This window comes from Salarias fasciatus, chromosome 11, assembly GCF_902148845.1.
Source record: "Salarias fasciatus chromosome 11, fSalaFa1.1, whole genome shotgun sequence".
Lineage (NCBI taxonomy): Eukaryota > Metazoa > Chordata > Actinopteri > Blenniiformes > Blenniidae > Salarias > Salarias fasciatus.
In genome coordinates, this window is record NC_043755.1 from 16,944,396 (window position 1) to 16,970,081 (window position 25,686).

Genomic DNA, 25,686 nt, shown 5'->3' on the forward strand with positions numbered 1-25,686 from the left:
AGGCAACGAGGCATGAGCTGAAGAAGGGGGCGTAGAAACTTAATAATCTCTACCTGCCATTATTTCTCCTTTCAGTCCTCCCAGCATCCCTTCCACCTCTAATTCTCCCACTTTCTCTATTCTTAGAGAAAGTGTCTATACTCCACAGCCCTTGGCACCAGCACTCTCAATGGCTCCAGGCCCATTACTCAGAGTAACCCTTCTTTGAAACATATTCACACAGAGGCACACTGTGCTTTGCAGGCAGCAGTTACATGCGTGTTACATAGTGAAATAAAACCTATTTCCCAGTAATGGCCAGGCAATCTGGGTCCATTCAGAGCAACAGCAGGCGGCCCTTCTTGGGGTGAGGGTCGGGTGTGGTTTACATTTTAAGCTATTAAATCCAAACTCGCATTTCAACTCAGGGCTGTTATTGAAGTCTGCTTTGCATTTGGACAATACTGTTTGATTCAGATATCAACTGAACGTTGGGAAAAAGTCGAGAATTTTGAACACGAGACTGCTTTCAAAGAGACGTATTTGAAAAAGAAGAAGAAAAATGTTTACTAGGGGGGAAACATGGTGATTTGATGGTTAGCACTGCCACCTCATGGCAAGACACTTCATGGTTTGGAGTACATGTTCTTCCTGTGCATGCACAGGTTTTCTCCCAGAAGTATAGCATATTGCCAACACACAAAGAAAGGCTTGGTTTGATAAGCGACTGTTAAAAGTGCCTTTCGCCTTGTGTTTAAACTGGGACTAAGTTAAGTTCTCCATGAGCACAGTGTAGATAAAGCAGTAGAGAAGATGGATGGGTTCCTGTTTAAGATGAAAGTGTTGAGAAAACTTAAAAAGATTGTTTTTCATCTGCTGTATATTAGGAAGTAGCTAAACTGGGTTCTCAATATTCACCAGTCTGATCCCCCAAAGGAGAGCAGACTGATTGGAGGTACCTGGTGGTTACAGCCCCGCTCTCCCATTGTGCTGCTCAGATTACCGAGCCAGCTGTGACAAGCCCAGCTCGGAGAAGCCAAACACCGCAGACTGCCTGTGTACCTTAGGCACAATGCATCCATCTGACATTACCTTCAGGTGGGAAAACATAATAGAAAGTAAAGCAGTGCACATGAAATCTGACGTGCACGGGTCAATTAAAGCAAATGAATTCAACAGGGAGCCTGGTATTTCTTTTTTTTTTTTTTAAACTGCACCCCTTCATCTAGTCGTTAGTGCAATCACTACACACAATTTTTTGAATCCTGCTTTGCATCCTATTTGCATAAACCACCAACTGCCACTGTCATTACATGGCTGATTGTAACTACCAAGGATACACAGGGGGAATCTGTGCATTCTCGTATACCTCTGTCTGTGTCTGGCCCCGTGTGCGCCTGTTCATGCATGCATGCGGCCATTCGTGTGTGCGTGCATGGATGCATGCATGCGTGTGTGCGCATATTTCAGCGCATAAACCAATCGACTCCTGACAATGAAAGGACGGGCAGTGGTAAACTTCCAAGCTGTTTTTGCCTTGCCCTGAAGGCTTTCCACGTATACAAGGCTGTTTATCCTAACATAATTATATTATACATACATGCCGCTTTATTTGAATGTAATTATGTTACATGGTGGCATGCTTACTTAAATGGAATAACATTATTTATGGTAAAGGATATTTAATGTAGCATTTGAGCAACCATCCACCCCCCCAGCGCATTACGTATAAGACAATAGCAGCAATCAGCACCAGATACGGGAGTGTTTGATTTACCCTCGTGCTAAAGGGACGTTTTGAATTTTACAAAAGCAAATAGCTTGAGTATTATGTGAAATCAGGATCAGAGAGTTCAGTCAAGAAAGCGAGCCGTTTGTGAGCATTGGCTGAATAAATGAATGACTGCATATACGGTACAGTCGAATGGGCGAACCTGCTCCACTAAACATTGAATAAACGCCATCATCTTTATGCACCGATCAGGATCACATGCAGGAATGCTGCTCATCCACAGAGAAAGTTAAACTCTTTCACCAACACCTGACAGGTTAGAGGTCAGAGGATTTAGCTTCAGGACTTCTCGGATGGTTTTGCTGTTGCAACGGACAGAAATGTTTCCTCTTTCAATGAGTGCCTCCAATTCCTCAAAGAAAAATGTCAGAACGTGTTTTTACCTTCTTCCTGTGATTGCTGAGGTGAAACAGACCTTAAGGCAAACACATACTGTGTTTTTTTTTTTGGAATTTTCAGATAAAATCTCAGCAAATTGATCTATTTTAGGTTGCTTTTCTTTTTTTAAAGGTAATTTAAGTGATTTTAAATGCAGCATGGTTGGTATGGGTATTTCAGAAACTGTTATCTATTGGGATTTTCACGGATGGTCCAAAAAAGAGAAAATATCCAGTGAGAGGCAGTTTCTCTGGGCGAAATGTCCTGTCGATGCCAGAGGTCAGAGGAGAAGGACTGATTGGAGATGATAGAAAGGCTACAGTTGGCACAGGCTCACCCTAATTGGACAATGGAAGATTGGAAAAGTTGACTTGTCTGATGAGTTTCGATTTCTGCTGCTACATTCAGATGGTGGGGTCACAGTTTGGTGTAAACAACATCAAAGTTTGGGACTCATTCCGCCTTGTGTCAACAATTCATGCTACTGCTGGTGTTGTAACTGTGTGGGGGAGGTTTTTCTCGGCGTGCTTTGGCCACCTTATTAATTGAGCAATGCGGTAGCCTACCTGAGAGTTGTTATTGACCATCCATCCCTTCATAACCACAGTTTACCCATCTTCTGATACTACTTCCTGCACAGTGACACACCATGTCACAAAACTCTAACCATCTCATGTTCTTTTCTGAGAACGAAGACAATTTCAGCAGGTGTGTGTACACGAATCAAACTTGAGGCTGTACTAAGTTTCTGAGGTTATTGTTACACAGTACAGCAGGTAAAAAGCTTAGAAACTTAGAATATTGGTGAGACAATGGCTGTAAAGCTTAGCTTTTTTTTCTGTATCAGTTTGTTTTTTTTTCTTCTCAATACGCACCCCGATGATGCTGAGACCTTTGAGGTAGTCCATCCGTGGCTGGGCTTGAGGAACACACCCGGCTAACACCACCTTTTTCTGCTGCTCTTGAGCTTTTCTGTTAAAAACAAAAGCAACAAAAAAAAAAAATCACATATTAGAATACAGGCATTTCAGTGTTTTGGGACAAATGAGATGATAAACTATGACACAGTTTGGCTCAACTCTCATGGTTCAGTGGTTGTAGATCTGATGACCATTGCAGCTCAAGGTTTTCTCTTCAAATATGTGAATGTATGTCAGCATAACTGTCACTGGAAGAGCTGTTCAGTCACAGTGAATTTCTGAGCTTCCCACAGAGACCAGCAGCTTTCACTGATACCTGTAACCAGCTTGAAAACCTAATTCTAAAGGGAATTTATACCCAAAAAGCAACATCCGACTTGAGTTCTTTTGACTGATAAATATTACTTTTAAGTACATAAAGATAGTAACTCAATCACCTGTTAATAGGACAAAGCTTATCAGGGTTAGTTTTGTCCAAATGTGGACAACTAGTAACAATACACGATGTGAAGAAACATGCTTCGAGAAAAGGAAATGTGCATCGTAAATTCAATTTGCAAAGATGATTGTCAATTTTTAAAGAAAAAAAAAATGTTGTGCTCTCGTAAAACTGACTAACAAACCAGGAGGAAAATGCACATGTGTTGGAGTGGGCGCGAGTCTTCATCATGTCACCTCCAGTTAGTGGCAGCCAGATTTGAGATACTCTGTTTGTCTGACAAAAGCTTTTCCAAGAGCTGCCCAGACTCCGCCATGAATCTTTAATAATGAAGCCTCCTGACAGCTGGAGTGAGAGAGGGAGGAGGGGGAGGGGAGTGGACGGGTGGGGGGCGAGCGGGAGGAGGACAGAGGAGGAGCAACCAAACTGGATGCAAACTGTCAGTTGTGTTTTGATTCAGGCTGCGTTTGTATTCTTCAGCAAAAACAAAGAGAGACGGTGATGTGGAGGTGGAGGAGGTGTGAGAGACGTGAAGGTAGACGGCTCAATTCAAAGCCAGCCTGCAGTGTCACATGCCGGGGGGTGGGGGGGGGGGGGGGGGGGGGGGGGGGGTGGGGGGGGGGGGGTTGTAAATAAAAGCTTGAAGTTGATGAAGGATGAGTCGAGCGATGAAGGCAGGAATTAAAGGTTTTCATGACTATTTGTGATTATTCAGGCCTGTTTGTAGAGCTCAGGGTGGTTGAAACAAGTGCAAAACAACTTTATTTTCCCACAAAAACAATAAAGAGTTGACTTATAGAAACACGTTAGAAAAGAGGCGCAATTGGCATGAACATCTCAGAAGCTGACGATTCACACACACTCAGGCCCTGTCCACACGGAGCGAAAACGGTCACATTTTACAAAACGAATTCCGTAAAGACGGAGTCAGCAAAAAAAAAAAAAAAAGCGTACACTTTAGTGAACTGAAGACGCATGTAAACGCTGTAATACATATGCCAAGCCCACTGGCGGCGCTGCAGTGCAATAATAGTTGGGTAGTGCGCATGCGTATAAAAGCGCGTTGTATTTACGTTGTATTGTAAACAAACGCAAAAGATGGCGACCTCCAGAGCGACAGTTAAGGAAAGTTTGGTGTGGATGGACGACGATGTACAATTACTATTTTGCACAGATATTTAAAAGACATTTTGAAGCGCCATTGTTGTTGTGGTTCTGCCGGACTTTCGCGCACGCGTCCTGTTGTGCGGCGGGGCGATGACGCAATCCTCTCAGTAAATATATGCGGCAAAGGCGTAACAGCAGAGACGTCTCAGGCGCGTCTTCAGATTTTTCCACTCTGGGACCCGGCTTCAAACTTTGTCGTTTTCAGAGCCCTGAGACGCTGGCTCCGTGTGGACGATGGGTGACTTAGAACAAACATTTGCGCGGATTTGTCTGAGCTTGGCTCCGTGTGGACAGGGCCTCAAATTCCCTCATGTAAATGTCCCAGTCCATCAGGATCATACAGATTGAGAAGTGACACTAAGCAGCTGTTATCATGGTTTTAAACCGCTGTTAAGTTGACACAGAATCAGGAGGGGAGCAGAAGAAGGAGGAGGAAGACGGACACGAGCAAACTTTCTGCACAAGTCCAAGTCAGGCTGGACGGGGGAGAGGACGTATCGGCTGGTTCTCCGCACGCTGTTTGTCGTGGAGAACTCCCACTGGCATCGCAGCACACACACACACACGCACACACACACACAAACAGTAGGGGTGCGTCTGCATAATTCACACCGTCCCCTGCCAAAATGCGCCAAACACTCCTTTAATGCGCTCCTCGCTCCCTGCCCACAGACGGGGAGCCGGAGCTGACACAGCGAGTGAGCAGACAGCGCCTGAGTGGCCGCCTCAGCGCCCCAGGGGGAGCGGGCCAATCGCCTCGCCCGCTCCTGCTCCTGGGTGGGATGAGATGGAATGGGATTATGCGATGCAGTTGCTGTGGTGATACTTTTGAGCCCAACCAAGCGCTCGCTGCCAGTGACCCGGACCACAGCAGATGTCCCCTAAGATCAGACGACGAGGTGCGGGCCTGTGCGGACGCGCGCCGTGCGTGTGTGGGTGTGTGGGTCTGAGCGCGCGCGCGCCCCACGCACGGTTTCTCCTTGACTTCCTTGGCACCTCGCCCTGAATCCGTAAGGCCTGTCGAGTCTTTGTTACGGCTCTCCACCGCCTCGAGACCACATGTGCGCCGTGGGTCTGAACACCCACATGCTCCGAACGCGCTGTACACACACAAATAGCCGCGGCCACGGCAAGCCGCGGCGGCGCTGTACAATGGCCTATGCATACATGCATGACCTCTGCGGTATGTATGTATGGTAGGGAGTGCTGTGCTGTACATACTGGTTTTTAACAGCTGAGTGGTTACAGTGAATCAGTCAAATGAGAGCAGACTAAATGTCCAACTCAATTGATCAGGTTGACTTGGAGATGCCCCTTGCTATGAATATGACATTAAAATAACTGTAGGCATTGGACGGACCACGGTGCATGACCTATATAGGGGCTTCTTCAACTTTCTCACAGCAAAACTTCAAGTGAAGGAGAGGAGCGTCGTCTTTTTTTCTTTTTTTTTTTTTTTTCTCTAGAACACAGCAGCCCTCTATGGCGCCACGTGCATGACAGAAAACTGCAATGTGATCACATCAGATAAATTGAGCTGCAACGCTGATGTTCATACGACTGCCACATATGTCTCATACATCTGCAGACACGGGAGAGCACGGCGGAGCGAGGACATTCTGACGCAAACTGCATTTCGTGTCTGCATCCATAAGCTGGCTGTCACGGCAGCAGTTGGCACGTTGTTTTTAATTTCATTTCAGCAGATACTTGATGTCCACTGCAATTAGCTGGAATTACACATGTGCATATATTATGAGGAGCAATCAGCCAAACAAGTTGGAAAATATTTGGATGTTCTGATTGAATTCAACATTTACTGTCGCCAAAAGAAAAATAAATACACTACGAAGCTATACCCAGATCGGGTTATGCTTGTTCCTACAGCAGACTAAAATAAAGGACCAGACATGATGAAATATTCGACTTGGGACCGATTTCCAAAAAATACATATCATTAACAGCTCAAAAGAACAGAAAAATCATATCAACCACACTGAACCTGGGATCACAGCATTATAATCACAGGTTAGTAATGACATTAGTAGCCATAATTTTAGTATATCCAGCTCTGTGACAATCTGGACAAATTGGCAAAGGTAATATTTTTGTGGCCCTCATACAAAAAGAACTGTCTTGTTGTCGGATATTTAAATAACAGGGGTGAATAAGTTTAATAATTGATTCAAATGTGAAAACTGTGATTATAATGGCGGTATGTGGGGAAAGGATTTCAAAGACCAAAGCCTATTTATACGAACAAATGGATTTCATCTAAAGTCAATGCCATAAAATATGTGGAATCTCACAAATATTTAATACCATCACTGATTTTTCAAAGGTCTCACTCCACAGATCAGTTTGCTCGGCTTGTCAACAGCAACATCCAGCATGAGTACGTAGCTTTTCAATCCAAAGACAGGTTACTGAAGTCCAATGCCGCCATAGCAGAAACCTCACAAAGAACATCTGACCACAACATCTCACTATCATAAGAAATGCTGTCATCTTATGATATAACATTTCTGAGGACTATCAAATGTGCACACAGTATAATTAAAACACAGTAATATACTTAGAAAAGTATCAAATTTGACCATAAAATATGATCATTAAACATTAGTGTTGCTTGATTTTAATATGCAAAATGAAAGGATTTATCATACCGTATGATAACAATTTAACGAAATGCTAATCTGTGTCTTTTTCTGTATTTACCACAGTAATGTGTAATATCTGTACTGTCTCTGATCCTCATTAAAAAGTTTACTTTTTTCTTAAGGCGAGCATAAAAAAATTGGCCAAAAACAAAACATGACAATGTTCAGATTGATCATAAAATATGTTTTTCGAGGATCATATCATATCTACTTTATAGCCTGGAAAATTATGATAACAATGAGATTTAGAATCATAGCTGTATGAATAACTCTCTTATTATATGAACTGTGAGCACCAAACTAATTTATTCTGCACTCGCCTCAACCGATTTCGTCACTGTGGTCCAGTTTTAACTTTTCTGATAATCCAAAACTGCATTTCTGCCTTTTTAAAGTTATAAAAACTCAAACCAAGAGAACAATCCGAGGGCGAAACAAAAAAAAAAAAAAACCCTCCTCCATAAGTATGTTTGCGAGGTGGAAAGCCAACCCAAAGCCGGCTTACAGCTGCGAGCGCCGTGTGTGTGTAAGTATGTCCTCTCAATGACCATCCCTGCTGCTCCGCACTCCCAGCCATATACAGATAGCCACATCGTGGGGGATGATGAAGAAGATGAGCTCATTACACACACACACAGAGCCGGCCATATGCTCCTGAACCAACCCACTGCTTAAAGGATGAGGTCAGACGGCCACAAGCACTGACTCAATCTGTGAGCCGATGTACATATTTGCATTGTGATTAACCGTACTGCTTAACACGGCGGCCTGTGACTGGGGCACGACGGTCTCCGTATACGAAAAACACAGAGACTGTGGAAGAAATGTGGAGAAATCATAGTTTTCCATCCTCTGTTTGGGTGTTTGTTTTACAACAAGTATGTCGAAGACAGTTGAGTTTAAACAGCCAAATCGAGTCTAATCTGACCAGTAAAATAGCATAAATGTTTCATTGATCCACCCATTATCATCAAAACAGTTTTGGTAAATTAAATACTGTAAGTATGGAGACTTTCATAACAATCATAATCATTACATTATTGGTTGCCTTTATGAAAAAAATTCCAGCCAACACCTTACTATTAATTTTCACTATTGTCAGTGTCTTTCTGCGGGCCGGACCGGACCGGATTGAAGCGGTTTCAGTCTTCTGGCCGTATGTTTGAGTCCCATTTGATCGCATTTAACAACATAGTGTCAACTTGCACTTTTAGCGTCAGCATAATGTGAGCACATGCTGCTGTCACTTGGCACTGTTGCTGCGACGAAGCTAAATAAATAAAAATGCTAATCTGAATGTGCTGCTAAATTACGCCCTGAAACATTAAAGACACTCAGTGTGAGCAGCAGCTTCGCCTAAAGTGCTCAGACGGCGGCGGAGCGACGGCTCGGCTACATGTGTTGCTGACACTTTGCTAAATGACTGAAAAACACATAAGAGACACTCGGCGCGGCGCTCGCAGCGGTTTCGGCGGTGCAGCTGTAGCAAGTGCTCTCCACCTTTGCTTCTGCGCGAGAGGCGTTGGGGACACAGTGTCGAGTGCAGGTCAGTGTTTTGGAAGAGCTCCGGCTCTCGTACCCGATGACTGTAATTAAGTGCATCAAGCAGGGAAACGAGGAGAAAACTGTTTGGAAAATCCAAACGACGACCGCGAGTCGGGCAAACAATTATTTCTGAAGCTCTTTTATTGATGTTCATTGAATTTGAGTTGTTGAACTCATATATACATATATATACCGCACGCCTGCCACATACTTAAACTGTCTTTTCTGCCTGTCGTTGCTCCTGTTTACTCCGTCCTCTCATCTGCGCGATGACGACTCTTTCTGCCTGATTTGACAGCGAGCCAGCCACTCAGCGCACTCCTGACCCCCCTGCATTAGCATAAGCAGCAAGGGGCAAGGTTAAGTACCCATCAAGCCTCAGTAATTAAGATGTGAGCCAATGTGTGCACGAGTGTGTGTGGATGAGGTTTTAGAGGAGGGAGGCCTAAATGTATTTAATCTTCCACTCGTCTTCCATATATCCTCTGCCATCCCCCAAAAAACTTTTTTTTCGTATACAGTCAATGAATCGCAGCCTTGGTCACTGTCCCAATTTCAATTCCACCCAGATTATTACCATCCAGCACTTTACCTTACTTACTTTTGATTTGCTAGGGGGATTACAATGTATGTTTATCTGTTTAATGTTTTATTCATGTTTCCATATTTATTTCCCTGAGTGTTTCTTCTGAGCGGCAGCGTGAAAACGCATCTCCTCTGACTGACAGCGCCGGCTGAATGAATGTGGAGGAAACACACTTCTTTTCTTTCCCCCCCAACTCTGATGAAAAATGTAACTCTTCCTCTGTGAATAAGTACACTGGCAAAGTTTACCAAAAACAACTGTCAAAATACAAACAGTATAAATAAAACAGCAGCTAACTCCGAGCCTGTGGGATCTGACTGCAGACAAACTAAACTAAATGAAAGTTGTTAATGTAGCAGACCAGGGGCCTCTTGGAGATGGAGCTGATATCGAGGAGGCAGAGCTGAGGAGGAGGGAGAAAAAAAAAAAAAGAGAGAGAGAGTGATTGACAGAAAACTGTCAAAAGAACGTCTATATAAACACAGGAAGAGAGAACGATGCAGGAGAGCGTGGAAAAGGAAGCAGATGATGGTAGAAGAGATAAAAGTCAGGGTAAACATGACAGATGACGCAATGGGACCGTCAGCAAAAGTCTAATAGATCCCACTGTACACCTATTCAAATCCTAATCCTTCAAATTGCAGCTCGTGTCGATCGACTGCGTTTCAGAGAAATCTTGTGCAAGGCCACGACTGCCAGGATTGACATGTTAGAAACTAATCCTCAAATTAGTAATGCAGTGAAATGATTACTTGAATTCACAGTGCCTCTCTGTCATTATCACTGTTAGCCTTTCAAGTCATGTGCTGTGACTATTTCACCAAACTCCTGTTACCTGGAGAAGTGTCTCATCAGGCTAAAGTTAAGGGGACATAAACTGTGTTTTTCAAGTGAAAATGTAAACTTGCGTTGACTCTTTCAATTCAGTCAATCACCTCACACAGTCTACATGTCAAAGTGTCCAAGGAGAGTCTTTCTGATGGTTATATATGATGAGGCAAAGCCCATTGAGACTTCTAAATCAGTTTAAAGAAATACTAAAGCGAAGTCCATTCACCTCACTGTGATGCATTAGAAGACTTAATTAAAGGTTAGCAAAGCCTGTCTGTTACTGTCTGTATGACGGAGGCTCTTTCAGGAACAAAAAAAAAAAAAAACAGAACTCCAAGGTCTGAAGTATGGGCCATTGGTCCAAACTGTTTTAAATGGAGAATAAAAAAAAAGTACTATCACGGAAACTGAGGTGTATAATACTTTAATGATGAATAGTCTTAACCCATGGTGAGTTTCCACTGGGTTTTGACATATACTAGACATGTGGTTTAAACCACAAACCTAAACACTGAAAAGGACTGGCTCAGTCACAACCACCTCAAAAAATGGCTTCTATTCTGGTATATTCATGTTTTTGCCCCAACAAAATCCCACTGTAGACTTGGTTAAATCACAGACCGCTTCTTCAGGGGCCAGACATTAACCATTTTAAATTCAGCATGTTATCACTCAGTCTAGGTGACACAAGTGAACCTTTTTTGTGAAAAGAGGTGGTAATGTGATTATAGTTATACAAAATGTAAAAAAAATATACTCACTAAATAAAATAACCCTTTTGCACAGCAGAGCCAATCAAGCGGGATGAGAAAAAAAATTCCAATGGTTATTAAAACGAGACCCTCTTTTAAGTCCTGAGAAAACTCTTTTTGTGTTTGTTAATCTATTCAAGGGCATTACTTTGAATGCAAGATGTGCATACAAAAGAAGTAAACACAGGAACGCCCGGTTCAGAGCGATACCCACTTATCATTTAAATCTGATTGGAAAGAGCCGGTAGGGATAAGTCAGCAGAGGCGGAGAAACACGAGAGAGGAAACTGGCGATGATTGAAAGAAAGGAAGAGGAGCAGATTCATCTTCATGTTCTAATAGAAAGACAGGGAGGAAGGATGAAAAATGAAATGAAGGGGGAGGCTGAAGGGTCAGGGGGCCGTGAAGGAGCGATGAGACACAGGTTCCCGCGGTTCCGCTCTCCTGAATCCCCCCCTCTGATCTCTCACTTCCTCTGACACGCATATACAAAACGCTCACAAACACTTCAGCTGCCGTTGTGTTTATGGGACATGGGGAACCATAAAGACGTTCCGAATGAAGGAAAATCTGAAATTAAAGAGGAAAAAAAAAAAAAAGACATCTGAAAGCAAAGTAAATGAAAACAAGGTGGGGAGTTGAGAAGAGATGCCCCGTTTAATCAATAAAAGATAATTACATGAAAGCAGGTCCATAAAAGTGAGTTGTGGTAAGTGATGTTAAAGGTAATATAAACTGGGTCAGCTTAAGCACCAAAGACTAGTTGCGAGGGCCTCCCACTTGAAACCCTGTTTTCAATCTGCATTTTTAAAAGACTTCAACAGTAGCGGGGAGATTGGGATTGATTGGGGTTGCTGCAACTGTGACCATGACTTGACTTGTTTTTTTTTAGTTTCGCACATTTATTACCAATGTGGTTAATAAAGGCATTCGCATTTCAGCTTTGTTTTACAGGATACAGGCAATCTGTTGACCAATCAATACACACCAATAACATGGCTAGTTTATGGCGAGTTCACGTGGCCTTCGGGTATATCAGAGATAGGATGCGGCGCAATCGTCAACGTGGGCCTAGTAAAAGCAAGTCAAAGGAAATGCAAGGTTTTCAGATTATGGCCTTTAAAAAAAAAATAAAAAAATAAATCCCTGACACACCTGCCCAGCGCCTGGAAAAGGGATGACATCTGTCTTGTAAAAATCAGTAGAATGCGTGATAAATATTGCATTACTGTAAATGAGTTGTATTCACCGCTTGAATGCTTCATAATGGAGAAAATGCTAATAAAAAAAGAAAAAAAAAAAAAAAAAAGCAAGAGCCACAGCAAAAGGCCCACGCCAACATGCAGACACACAGATGTGCAGGGAATTGCATTAGAGATGAGCACTTGACAGATCCACAAAGAGGAGAACCTGAAAACTGAATCAGGGGAGGGGCCCCATGAGTCCCATTTCTCATGCAAAGTCCAAGAATCTATAGGAGCCGCGGTTATAGGACAATAATATGGTAGCAGCTCCGCAGCCTCGGGCGGAATTGAAGAGACAACTGCCAAGTTAATACTTGAGGAAGGGCAAACAAACACAGCCGCGCGGAGCAGAGAGCTACTGCCAGGAAAGGAGAGGGAGTTATCTTCTAAAATAGATTTGTGCACTTATTAGAGCAAATATCAGCAGGGAGTCGCTGTGCGCGGCTTAAGGTTTATAAAAACATCAAGGAAAATAAACTATGGTAGTCAGTGTTTCAGGCAAAAAATAAACTGCTCCAAACAAAACCCCCGGAATAAGCAGAGCTGAGTTTTGTAATATAATTCATAATAAATTCACATTATATAGCTGATGTTCAGCAATCTCTCGCCTCGCAGCGAGAAGGAGTGTCGGCTCGGGGGAACTTCCTGTGCGGAGTCCCCAAAGTGAGCGCGGGGGTTTTGTTTGTGTTGCTGTTGTTTCTCTCAACAGTCCAAAAAACATGTCTGAGGTTTACTGTAGAGGCATGAATGTGTACATGTCTGGCTGTCTGTCTTGTCCGCGTCGTACCCCGCCTCAGCTGGGATTTGCTCCAGCAACCCCTCAACCCGATTTGGGATAAAGCCGTGTCTAATGGGTGGATGGTTTATGTTGTGTGTTTTTGTGGCCGCTCGAGTCTCGGGCTAAACAGGTCAGGTCACAGAACACGCAGGCATTTATCATGCAAATCCACAATCTGACCCGGCCAGGTTTTCTTGTGCAAATAGGTCTGAAATCCAGCACCCGTGTCGACGTACGGGCACTTCACCCCTTCTAAATGAACAAACGCTCGCTTGTGTATGCGTGGATGTGCCAGTGAGTGTGCGTTTTTCCACGTTTGTGCGTCGCTCTGTAATTATTCTGATCCACAACAGGAGATGAGAGGAGAGTCTTAGCTTGGATGACACAGGTGAAAAGTCATTCTTGGTTGAATGAATCAACACAAAATTAGTCCAAGCATAAAAAATCATGATTGGTTTCAAGGTCATAAATTATTACAAGCGGGGGTTTGGAAGAGTGGAATGGCACATGCTCTGTGACCTGGAACGCATCAACAATCTTTACAAACCAACACTTTTTTTTTTTTTTTCATTTGCAGACAACGCGATGACAGAATAATTACACTGTTCTAACAAGCAGCGAACACAACAGAGAAAATCTGTCTCTAAAAGTTCACTAAATATATAATTAATACACATCACCTATGATATATCTGTTGACCTCAGATTGCTGTAAATAATCACAGAGAAAACATTGAGATAAACAACAATTACTAAAATTAGGAAAGACATACAGCAGGAATGGTGAACAATTTTTCTAAGAGTTAACATGAGCTTTAAGTTGTAAAAATCTAAATCTGGCATTTCTTTTAATTATCCTTCAAGTGAACCTCTAACTTGATACACAAAATTGGACTGGGGGGATTTTTATAACGCTAACAGCTTGCAGACTTTATAAATTATTTATTGTAGGTGTGCATAAAGTTGGAGTGTGCAATTAAAGTCTACTTACTATAGACGTACTTTTTATTGCATCCAAGAAAACATTGAGCAATAACGCACGTTTCCTTGGCTGCCGACGGTAAAACGAGCGAGTTTTCACAGGTCGAATTGGCACGGCGGAAAGAGCCTGAACTGTGTGTATACGCACTGAACACTGGATCAAACCCGCCCGAGAGGTACAAATGCTGCCATGGTAGCTTTCACAGCGAGAAGGATCACCGCTGTTATGTTGTTAAGGTTGATTCCCTGGCTGGAGATCTTAGGTCGATGAACTGAAAAACACACATACAAAGGCTCGCTATACGTGTCTGAAAGCCTCGTAGCTACAGCATCAAGTCAGCGTACAGTTTAAAGGTTGACCCTTGTATCTATTTCTTTATATTCATATTTCATACAAATTAAACCACATTAATTGCCGCTGATTATGTGTTTTTCGGTACAAGCACATCTTTGAACCCGCATGTCTGTGCACTGCATAGAAACGCATATTTCTCACGTGTTATTTATTCTAAGCGAGCATGCATGCGAAAGCAGATATGTGACTACGCGTACAACAAGAGCAGGTCTATGTAGACAGACGGAGTCTCATTATGAAGCTGCAAAGTCTAAGTATCTATTCAGCCTGTTAATTTCCCCGGCTGATGTCTTTCCCCTCGCACGGCCTCAAGTGGCTCCGCGGTGGCTCATCAGTCCCTCTAAAAGAGCCCCCCTCACTTTACCACTGCGCTTTATTCATTCTCAATAACATTCCTTTAAAAGCCAAGGCTGTGGTATGCACAAAACTAACGGTCTGATTAAATTGAGATGCGAGCCCCCCCCCCTGCTTACTTGGTAAAAATTAATTTATGATTTTTTTTTTTTGTGTGTGTGTGTGTGTGCTTCACTTTTCTCATCTGAGTCAACATCAATTAAAAGGAAGGTTCAAGGCATGGTTCATTACATTAGAAATGACAAGAAAGAAAAGGAGCGAATTGTTTGGAGAAAAAAGGCTTCAGCACATGAGGAGGAGATTTAAAAAAAAAAAAAAAAAAAACATTTAGCTTGTTAGAGAGACGGTGAATATTTTTCTCGTTGGTGATGAATAGAGCCGCCTCGGCCTCTTTTGTTGAACTACATTTGTTACATCTTCCTCCTCTCTCCTCAATCAATACAGACCATGTTCAACAAATATCTACATTCTGTGGTCTACAGTGCAGATAAAACCTTTTTATTGCATTTGAGTTTTCATATCAATTTAAAGATACATTGGCATGGTACATTGAAATAAAATTGCATTTGGGCTAAAGGCTAGAAACCACGCTGATATAGACGACGACTGACAGCTGGAATCTATGATGAGATGTTCGCTTTATACTAACGGTATTCAGATCTCACACCAAATGTTCTGATATTTTTCTTCATTCTGACTCTCGTTTTGTAAAAAGTACTGAATCCAAACACATAAATGTTTTAAATCAATCGATCATCACAACTTTAATTTTCAGCAACTGTGATGTACTTTTACTGGATTGGTTTGGAGCAGAAAGTACATGAACGTGCATATACAACGAAGCTGATAAGGCCAGGACAGGCAAAGTTAGTTTAACTTAAAATCATTGTCTCTCTAATACATAAAATATGTCTATTATTCATTTTAGTGTGAATATATGCTCATAAAATCAGCCATATGTCTTGTATTTGGTCAGTTCGTTTCAATATGTTTACGACTCGGTGTAAATGGTAAATATTGTACTGGAACTGATTTACCAGCCATATCAAATTTACCCTCTCCACTGACATGAAATGCACATCTCCTTATCTTCTGTGTCACATGGCGATAAAGTTTGCAAACTAAAAAGATGAATTCAGTATTTGGATGGCAAATATAAAACTGGATGACTCCACACCAAATTCTGTACTAGATAGATATATGTTTGACTGGAAAGTTTGATACATTTAAGTCAATTTATCCATTTTTAGGGATAAATCTAGGAAACTCAGTCTGGTCAGATGCCACCATATCATTGATATTATGTCTATACTCTGTAATGTACTGTTCACAGGATTAGAATCATCTGGGGATCTCTGGTAATTTGTGAATTTGTGTTTTACTCAAATTTAATGACATAACACCAGATATGTCAAGTTTGTGCACATCGCAACAGCCGCTGTTGTCCTGTCCATGTGACGTCAAGCTCATAGACATTAGCTTTTTGAAATATTAAATGCTATTTTGAGGGACTCGTTTAAGCACAAATACCACTTGGTAAGGTTTGTGGAAAAAGGGAGGTTTAAGATCACAGACATCGTCCGCAGTTAGTACAAATCATAGTTGGTCCTGAGGTGGTCATAATCCCGTGGGAATAGGGCTTTTTTACTCGGGTGGTCACTTCACCGCTACTATCAAGAAGAGTCAGTTTATGCAATGATTTTCAATAACTCCAAGATGTCCTGATGCAACTTTAAACACACAGTTTAATCGATGGATTTCTAATATTTAACCATCTATGTGGTATTCGCTTATGAGGACACTGGAGAAGACAGGCTGAGGACTGACTACAATGAGTACAAATTTTTCCCCATCTCCTGTCGCTCGCAAGTGGAGTGCATGGATAACCCTGGGCAAAGCGCTGGACGAAAACTGCACAACACTACAAAGTTTATGCCAGATGTGTCTCGATGTAAATGGCACTGAGATGACGCATTACCGTATCCTATTTGACACAAGCACACAGCCGGAGACGCACATAATCCCACATCGCTGCTACACCCCAGGAGTCGGGGAATAAATGTACAGTAGCCTATATTGCACATGTGGTCTGCCTCCCCGCAGCAACAATCCCTCCTTCCATATAGAGCTATCTGTCTGTTTGTTTACAGCACCTCAGAGGTTAAGGACTGCCCCAGGTCTGCTGAGGCACTGACCCGCCAACCCCGCGCTTTAAAGAGGTTGGCATCTGGCTGAGTACGTTTCTGTGCATCCATCATTCTTTGCACGCGTACCTATGGCGAAGATGCACGCCCTGGGCTTGTGTCACTCCACATACGGCGTTTTTGTGAAATTGCATGTTGGCTGGTTTTCGCCGTGTTTGTCCAATGGTTACATAAACAAGTTGTTATATTTAAACAGTAAGGAGCACAAACTTCCTACAGAAAAGTGTCTATTTTTGAATGTAACTTCAATGTAAATGGAGTGTTTTATGTGAATTCAGCTTGCAGGGCTGCAAACCTTCAAACATACACCATTTACCAACCATCTGCCATCGATTGTGACCTCCTTATTAGCCCCTCCATCCTTAAACCATGTGCTTTACTTTCTCTCGTTCTCCTGCATCCTCCTCAAAGTTGACCAGCCCGTCATCTGTTCTCCGCTCCCATCTCTCCTCTTCCGCTGTGCGCGCCGCTCCTCAAATTCCCCCCCAGGGTTTGAGCATAAGTCATGCAAAGGTCAAAGATCTTACTGTCATCTTGCATGACTTAATGTATATCAAGCCCGTCTTTATACTTTAACATATCGGATCTGGATGTGACATCCATCGAGAGAGACTTCCTCAAGAGTGCTTGTATGTTCATCAGCGCACATGCCGTGCCGCAAAGTTTCTCAAATAAATCTGCTGTCACTTATCACCCTGAAGGTGTGTGGCGATGAACGCTCTGTTTTAGGCGTGGGGAGAATGTCATCTTTTATAACTAGCAGCAAGTATCAAGCACCTCAGTAGCTCGGTGATTTCCAGGTCAGTGATTTGCTTATCTAACACCAACGACGGAGCCTCTGGAAGAGTCGGCTCCAAAAGCCGAGCTGCAGCTCAGCCGGGGAAACGCATCTGCACCTCAGGAGGAAACACACAACAGGCCGGTATTAATTAATGAGGAGACGACTGAAAGTAAGTTGCTGAATCAGACGCTGTGTGCAAACCGCGTGCATGAGTACACAGTGAATATGCACCGTTGTAAAGTTGACGCTCAGGTTTGCTGTGTCCACAGTGTGTTTGTCTCTGAGGTGAAAAGATCCAGGCTGATCATGTTTCAGGGCCACAGGTTTCCGTTTGGCGTCAGAAACGTCCGTGTGTGACTGCGGATACTTGATAGAGACGCGGCAGCTGGCTGTTGCACACTCCCTCGCACCTGCCACCTGAGTCATCCGGGCTTTCTCTAACCTTCTCACACACACACACACACACACACACACACACGTCTCCTTTTTTTTTTTTTTTTAATCACACAAAAAGTAAGTTGCACGAGGTCAAACACAAAAGACAAACATGACAAGCCCAAACTGGGAGACTCGCCAAAGAAAAAGAGACTTTCTAGTAATACTCGTCTTGTCTTTTATGTCTCTGACACAGTTTGACTGAAATCAAAACAGAGGGAGGGAGGGCGGGGGGAGCAGCAGGTGTGTGCGTGTGCGTGTGCGTGTACAGGTGAATGCAGGGTCAGTGCAGCACTCTCCATATGCCATCTGTCAGATGATCTCTATGTCACATTGACATTTTCCTGCATTCACCACCAATGTCAACCCACCAGGACCAATGAAAGTGTTTATTAGTCGAGACACACAATCCATGTTAGCTGTCAAATGTTTACAATCAATCTCTGACTTTAGCAAAGTTTTATTTATTTCCTCAATCCCAGATAAGCTGTGTTCACACTCATGACCTGGTTGCAAAGTTGTTGTTGTTTTTTTTTTTTAAACCAAAAGATGTGAACCAAAGCCACACCGGCCAGCGGATGTCATATATATGAGACTGATACCACTGATTTATTAGAATATATTAAAGTGCAGCAAAGCAGGCAGTATTTTCTAGAAATGAAATGCTATTTGTTACAACATTTTAAAAGCAAATGAAATATGTCCTTTTTTTTAGTAAAATGCTATTTTTTTTTCACCCTGACAGGTTGACTTGATAGTATTATTGAATGCAAATTAGCTTTTGCTCGCCATTTCCTCATCAGTTGGCGTGTGAGGATGCGGGGAAAGCATCACTGTCCCCATGGCAACCAACATTTCCAGTGAGTCAATTTGACATGATTCTACATGTGTGAGGAATGGACAGAGACCTGAAAGAGGCTGCAACACAAGAAAATAGAGAAACCGCTGTTTACCGAATGAACGTGACGAGCAGTTTCAACAGACATCAAAAGCTGAAACACAACGTGCAAAGTTGTGTCAAAAAGTTTCACCTTGAGAGCCATTTACAAAAAGCTACGTCTCACATAAATGTGGCTACGCGCAGCTCCATGGTAATAAAATGATGGCATACAATTAACTGTTAAATAATCAAAAAGTTTAATAGATTGACGACCCTAATTTTTATGCATAGTAAAATCACATAAGACCAAAGCTACAACAGTTTCTCTGGCACATGTGTAATAAACTGACGCAAAGGGCTTCCCATGAAAGCAACACAGACAAATTAACAACAAAACAAAATAAACGGGCATTTGGAGCACCGTTTCAGCAACACAAGAAAAAATGTGAAGTTGGGCTAAAAAATTCACTGCAGCCATTTATTTGAGTTGTTTGCTTTCAGCAGTTAAAGACATTCAGCTACGAACGACCGATTAACGGCGTTTGTTGACCTCTTCTTCAGCAATTTCACATTTAAAAAAGAAGACTAAAACATTATAATACAAACAATCTGACAACTGCTGCTCAATCAATGAGAAATTAATTTAAAAAGTTTAGGTCTCCTCTTTTTTCTAACTTGAGCTAATTTGGGTAACAAAACTTTAGATCTCAGTTAATTCAATTCAACCCTGAACCGTTCCTCCCAACAGTTCCCTTCCACTTCATCTCTCTCTCGCTCTCTCTCTCAGTCCTTAATGAGGTGCTAATGACATTCACAGAGCTCCTCTGAATGAGATTACAGTGAATTATGTATAAAGCTTTGAAATTACTGCTTTAAAATTACACCAGTGGGCCATGTAGCAACATGACAGCCTTGTGTTTTCATAAACTGACAATGCAGTGACAGCACCGGTTTGGTTTTACAGACATCACGGCACAGGAAGAACATTATGAACACTCTGATTTCCACTGCGAAATGACTCGTAATCAATCAATAAAGATCGAGTTGTGTAGTCTCGGAATCAAATACACAGACACAGGCTTTTTTTCATTTTGGGAGTCAACAAAAACTAGGGAGACGGAGGACCCTGAGCAGAACACGCTCTCAGACAAGTCAACACTGCCTTACATTCGACGGCACGCTGCAATATCTCATAACTCCCCAGACCGAACTGCGAAGTTTGATGAGAAAAGAGGGAGAGAAATGACATGGCAAAGGGTTGAAAAATGGAGGTGAAAGATGGAGAAACTACAGACACTGGAGTGACCTAGAGAACATGTGAAGGTGCAAAAGTGGGCAAAAGTGGGGAGAGAGTGATAGACAGACAGTGGTAATGGTGTGACCTTGTGAGAGCTTGTCATCACCTGCTGGGAAAAAAATTACCTGCAGCACATAGCTCAAGTACACAACACATCACCACCTGAGAGAGGTCTCTTTACCCACCATCTTCTTCTCTACCTCCGCAGCTACTCCCAAATGGCGAATATCTCACTTGCTTGAAATAACTGAAGTCAATTAAAATGGAATAGAAATGACTCTGGTGGGTCCTCGGTTCCCATTAATTGGAAGCAAAATAACCTCACTCTCATTTACTCCTGCATTCCATCCATCTTTTTCTCACTTCTTCCTTCCCTTCCTTTACTGTAATTTGTCTTCATCTCTCGTGCCTTATCTCTTTAGCTGCAAATTCAATTAAATGCACCTTATTGCGACAAAATTTGAGAACAGCGGTGCCAAGGTCGTCAGTTTGGCATTAAACTGCTTCATACTATCAACACTCACGGTGCCAAACTTCCCATAATCATTTTAAAAACCAGCTATGTGAATGTGTGCTCATAGGTCTGTGTGTGTCTGCTTCCCCAATACAAGTTTTTTTTTTTTCTTCTGAATTTTAAATGGAAATCAATGGAAAGCACATTTCAATCCCTTGCTTGTGTCTCATATCACTTTTCCACTTCGAGAGATCAAAACCTGGAACCTTGAGCTTCCCGTAACCCAAACGTGTAGAAATGGCTGGACAAAAGTTCAGCCTTGCTTTATTTTATAAATGATTGTAAAGGATGCATTGCAGATGTGCTCCATTAAAAACGTGAGAGCTGAACAGATGCCCTCAGTTAAACGTCTGTCTGTATGAAAACCGCACGCTGTATTCTTCTCCATTATTGAGAGATCATACAAGTTCAAGTTCAGCACCATCACACACACACACACCTCGAATGATTCCTTTTTGTTTCTATCTAGATTTGTATATATGCCTTGACTCCTGGCGCACAATCTTCACATTTTTGTACTACATGTAGGCCATCAAGAATAAACCCACGATTTCAGGCCATCACCTTAAGAAACATCTTATATTTAGAGTTTTAGGGTTTATATCAAAGTATTATACCTAATACCAATAATATACTGTTGGTATTCTGATAACTATGTTTTTTTTATTGGGTCGCAAAGCATCTCATCTCGCAGGAGAGAATTTACTTGTGTTCACAGAAAGTTGGGAGCAGAAGATCTTCACGCCGTTTCTCCTCAGTCTCCACGTTGAAAGAGAGAGAGCGTCTGCAGTTTCCTCCTTAGATTACGGACACAGAGCGCCCATTCCAGCTCCGCTCTGCACACCTCCAGGATTCTGCAGCTTCTGTTTCCAGCATTGAGGCTGTCGGTTACACAGCTGGTAAGACCCAGGCTGATTTCCATTTTCCAGCGATCCCACACTCGGCATTAGTCAAACTGGGCCTTTCGTCACTCAAGCCTTTCCTTCAGCTTCATTGTAAAGGTCAGTTATGAAACATTTGCCAGTAGCAGTTATTCACCGTGAGATTCTTCACCTCTACTCAATCCCTCCTTACAGTTTCACTTATTGGCTCTGCTTTGATGCCACTAAATCTCTCCTTTATTTTTTTTTTTTTTATACCTCTCTTCAGCAGCGTCATGCTGTTTCTGTTACCATCACCAGGCTGCCAATTACCCCTTCAGCTATTATCGTCCCACTTCAATAACCTTACGCTGGCATTATGCAGCCAGGTACGCTATTCTCGCCTCACATTAGAAACATCCTACTGTGTCCATTATCAAAAAGCACGTCACCGGTTACTCATTCAGCCATGTCGCCTCACGTCAGAAAATTACCCTTGCTCCTGCTTCTGGCACTGAACTGGTCGTTCATTGCTTTCGGCAACCTCAGCTTGTTTCTATTTCTGGTAACGGGTTTACCGGTTTGAGACCCGGCAAAAGACGATTTCTGCTCATGTCAACAATCACCTCCTGTTTTAATTACTGACACAGGGTGGGTTCTGATACCACTGATCAGACAAATCTCGATGCAGCGTTCTCAGGCTACCCAGCCCCTCGTGTCTTTCCTACCAACCACTTATGAACACCCATTACAGGCACTTAGAACAGAATACACTCGCCTCCCTTGAAACTTTAGAGTTAGTCTTCAAGGCTGAAAACAGTAGACACTTGTGATTAAAAACTACGCAGTGAAAATGCCTGGCTATTTCGCACTCGTTTATTTCTCAGAAAGAGTTCATTTAATTCCTGAAAAACTTGAGAAGGAAAAACATACAAACCCCACAGAATGAAAAATACACTTCTTGTTTCTTGATTTAACTTCAAATGTATCTTTTCATCTGTGCCAGATGGTTGAAAAATATATACTCGGAGTAATTTCGCCGTCCAATTTCCTCTTCTGATAAAATGGTGTCAAATGTCTGATCACTCATCCAGCACTCGAGGGCTTGTTACTCACTTTGCCACTGAGGGAAGTGTTTTCTTGAATTTCTTCTACTCCGTGACCACCGTGATGCATATTGCACCTGTGGCTGCAGCTCAGTCGGAGTTTAGTTGGTGGAGCGCGTTGCCTTCCAATTCCAAATGTCCTTGGGCGAGACACTTAACCTCCAAGTCTCTCCCAATAGAGTGTGAGCACCTTGCATGGCAGCCATCATCACCGGTGTCTGGGAGCGGGCGTGATAATGTGTGAATATGACTGATCATGTAAAGCGAGTGGAGAGTGCTGAGGTGATGAAATGCGCTCTATAAGTAAAGTCCATTTATCATTTACTTTGCATGATGTCTCCTCTGAACAAACAGTTGTGTCAGGTACAGATTTACTTCCAGCTGGAAGGGCTGACTGTAATATACATTGAGTGTACTTGGCAACTGAAAATAGCCAATCCACTCTGCAGCAAGCTCGCCGGTAATTTTTAATGTTATTAATGAATAAAAACCGAGGCACGCAGAATCAAAGATGTTTCTGACATCAGTTTCAGACGTGTTGTTTAAACCATGAAGGTAAAGTTAAAGCTACAAACAACATGTCAAAACTGCTAGATCAGCTCAGAATGCTTCTTTCATCGTGCCCAGATGTAACCTTCTGACAGCCAATGTAGATCATACACATTATGAGTGAGAAGCCACACTGAACAACTGGCAAAGCAAACGTACATTTCTGCCAACAGAACACCTGGCATGTCTCACAGGAGTGCCCAATTTCTATAATCTTGAGTAATTTGCCCTGAGCTGTCAATAAAAAACTGAGAAAGCTGTTTAGAATTTGCCTGAAATCAGTGGATGCATGAGTGTGTCGAATTGAAGATCCATAAAGAAATGATAGTGAGTCACTTTGGAAATCTTCCAGGCCTGGTAAAATGTTTGGGTAGAGAATGAAGTGATGTAAAAGCAATGTGGAACAACCAGAGTGATTCCTGCATTTGTAGTTACAGTCATCTAAACTGCGTTATCTTTCGTTTCGGTAAAGCTCCACGATCCAGCATGGCCGCCATACGAATGTGCGTGTACTCACCATTGTTAAATTTTGTAGCACATTGTTCTCTGCGGGTGTGTGTGTGTGTGTGTGTGTGTGTGGTTTCATTAAAAAGTAACCAACAGCAACACTTTGTAGCCTGGCATGTCTGATATTGCTTTTAGTGTTTCTGTTGTTTTTGTGTAAACGCGCCACTTTAAAAACACGGCCATATCAACGCAAACCTGTTCTACAACGAAAAAACGAAAAAGATGAATTTTCACTTGAAACGCTGTCATGTAAACGGTGCTTTAGTGTGACACAAATACAGTCTTCGTTTGACCATGGGAATGAGCGCACTGCTTTCAGACTGAAAAGCAAAATAACAGAAAAGAGTGTCAATACAGTGAGGCAGGAATTTCTGAGCTGAATAAAGACTGTGTGTGTGTGTGTGTGTGTGTGTGTGTGTGTGTGTGTGTGTGTGTCTTCATTTCACTCCCGTCACAATAATGGCAATAAGCATCCTGGGAGGGTAGGACCTGCCCTGCTACATGCCTGAAGCGTGGCTGGGGAGTTATCATGGGAAATCATTTCATAAGCAAGACTCTCTGGTTATTGATCAGGACCGCCCACCGATGTCAGCGCACATCGCCACACACCTGAAACTTGATCCACATTTAAAATCGCAAGTTTCACAGACATTCTACTTACTGCAGCTCGCTGACATGTGTAAAGCTGCAAGAAGGTATGCGATGGTGAAGTTAACAGCATGTAAAAAACACACCCACAGCAAAAACAGTAAATTCAATAAATCAAGTAAAGATGCACAGCCGAGCCACCAAGCCAGAGAAGAAAACCCAATACAAGCACTCCAATATAAGTTGTAACATCAATGATGACATATAGACTATGCACTAAGTCCCCCTGATCAATGATTCCCCTGGATGACACACACACACACACACACCCATGAGTATATATAGTTTGTGCGAAGCCCCCCTCAGACGCGGCCAGGTGATTCATCACCAGCTGCACCGAGCATGACCTCCAGAACCTTTCGAGAGACCTCTGACCTCTTCATCGTGACCTCTTCCAAGGGTCGCTGCAGATTTATCAAACAACATAATGAGCATTACAGCCACCATCACTCACTAATGTTAGCCCCCTCGCAGGAAAACCACTAATATACAGGACCAAATAAAAATAACAACACCCTGTCAGCCTCCTGCTGAGACCTCCCATCTCAACATATTTCACCATTTCCTTATTACAGCTGACAGCTGACACTGCCTCTCTGTCTTGTGATGCTGCTTCATTCTTCATCCTTCTCTTTTACTTCTGCATTTAACTACCCGCTGTTGTAAAAAGACACACACAGTTCGAGTATGATGACAGGCAGCAGGTCGGTGATACAGCTGCCACTTGGTAGTCAGTGTTACAGTAACTAGCAAATTAACTGGTGGGACAGAAATCTTTGCCGCTCCGTCTCAAAACCACCACAATCAAGAGTAATATTGACATTTCTTTTAATTGAGAGTCTCAGCGTTGTGCATGATAAACTGGTGTCACTGTTACATAAAGGACCTATTTGCTTTATTGATTCTGTGATTAAAGGCGATCTTTATACTTCCAATGATGCAATTTATTGGAAAGAAATAATGTATATTCTCGATAAACATACTTTATTCATCCCGCAGGGAGAAATGTGTATGCTACAACAACTTTAACATCTGGAGCGATAATATTTCTAATGAACAAAGGGGGTTTAAACACAGCACACCTTATAACAAGAAAGCGTATTATAAAACATTATGATATTGCAGACACACATGAGAAAAACTCA

General features: G+C 42.5%; 1 protein-coding gene across 1 annotated transcript in view; it reads right to left on the bottom strand.

Annotated features, from left to right (window-relative positions):
- The window catches only part of cdkal1 (CDK5 regulatory subunit associated protein 1-like 1), a 232,327-nt gene that overhangs the window by 149,572 nt on the left and 57,069 nt on the right, over positions 1-25,686 (bottom strand). Inside the window, exon 5 of the mRNA XM_030102247.1 lies at positions 3,025-3,121. Within this exon, the coding sequence (XP_029958107.1) occupies positions 3,025-3,121 (97 nt within the window). The remainder of the gene's footprint in view (positions 1-3,024; positions 3,122-25,686) is intronic.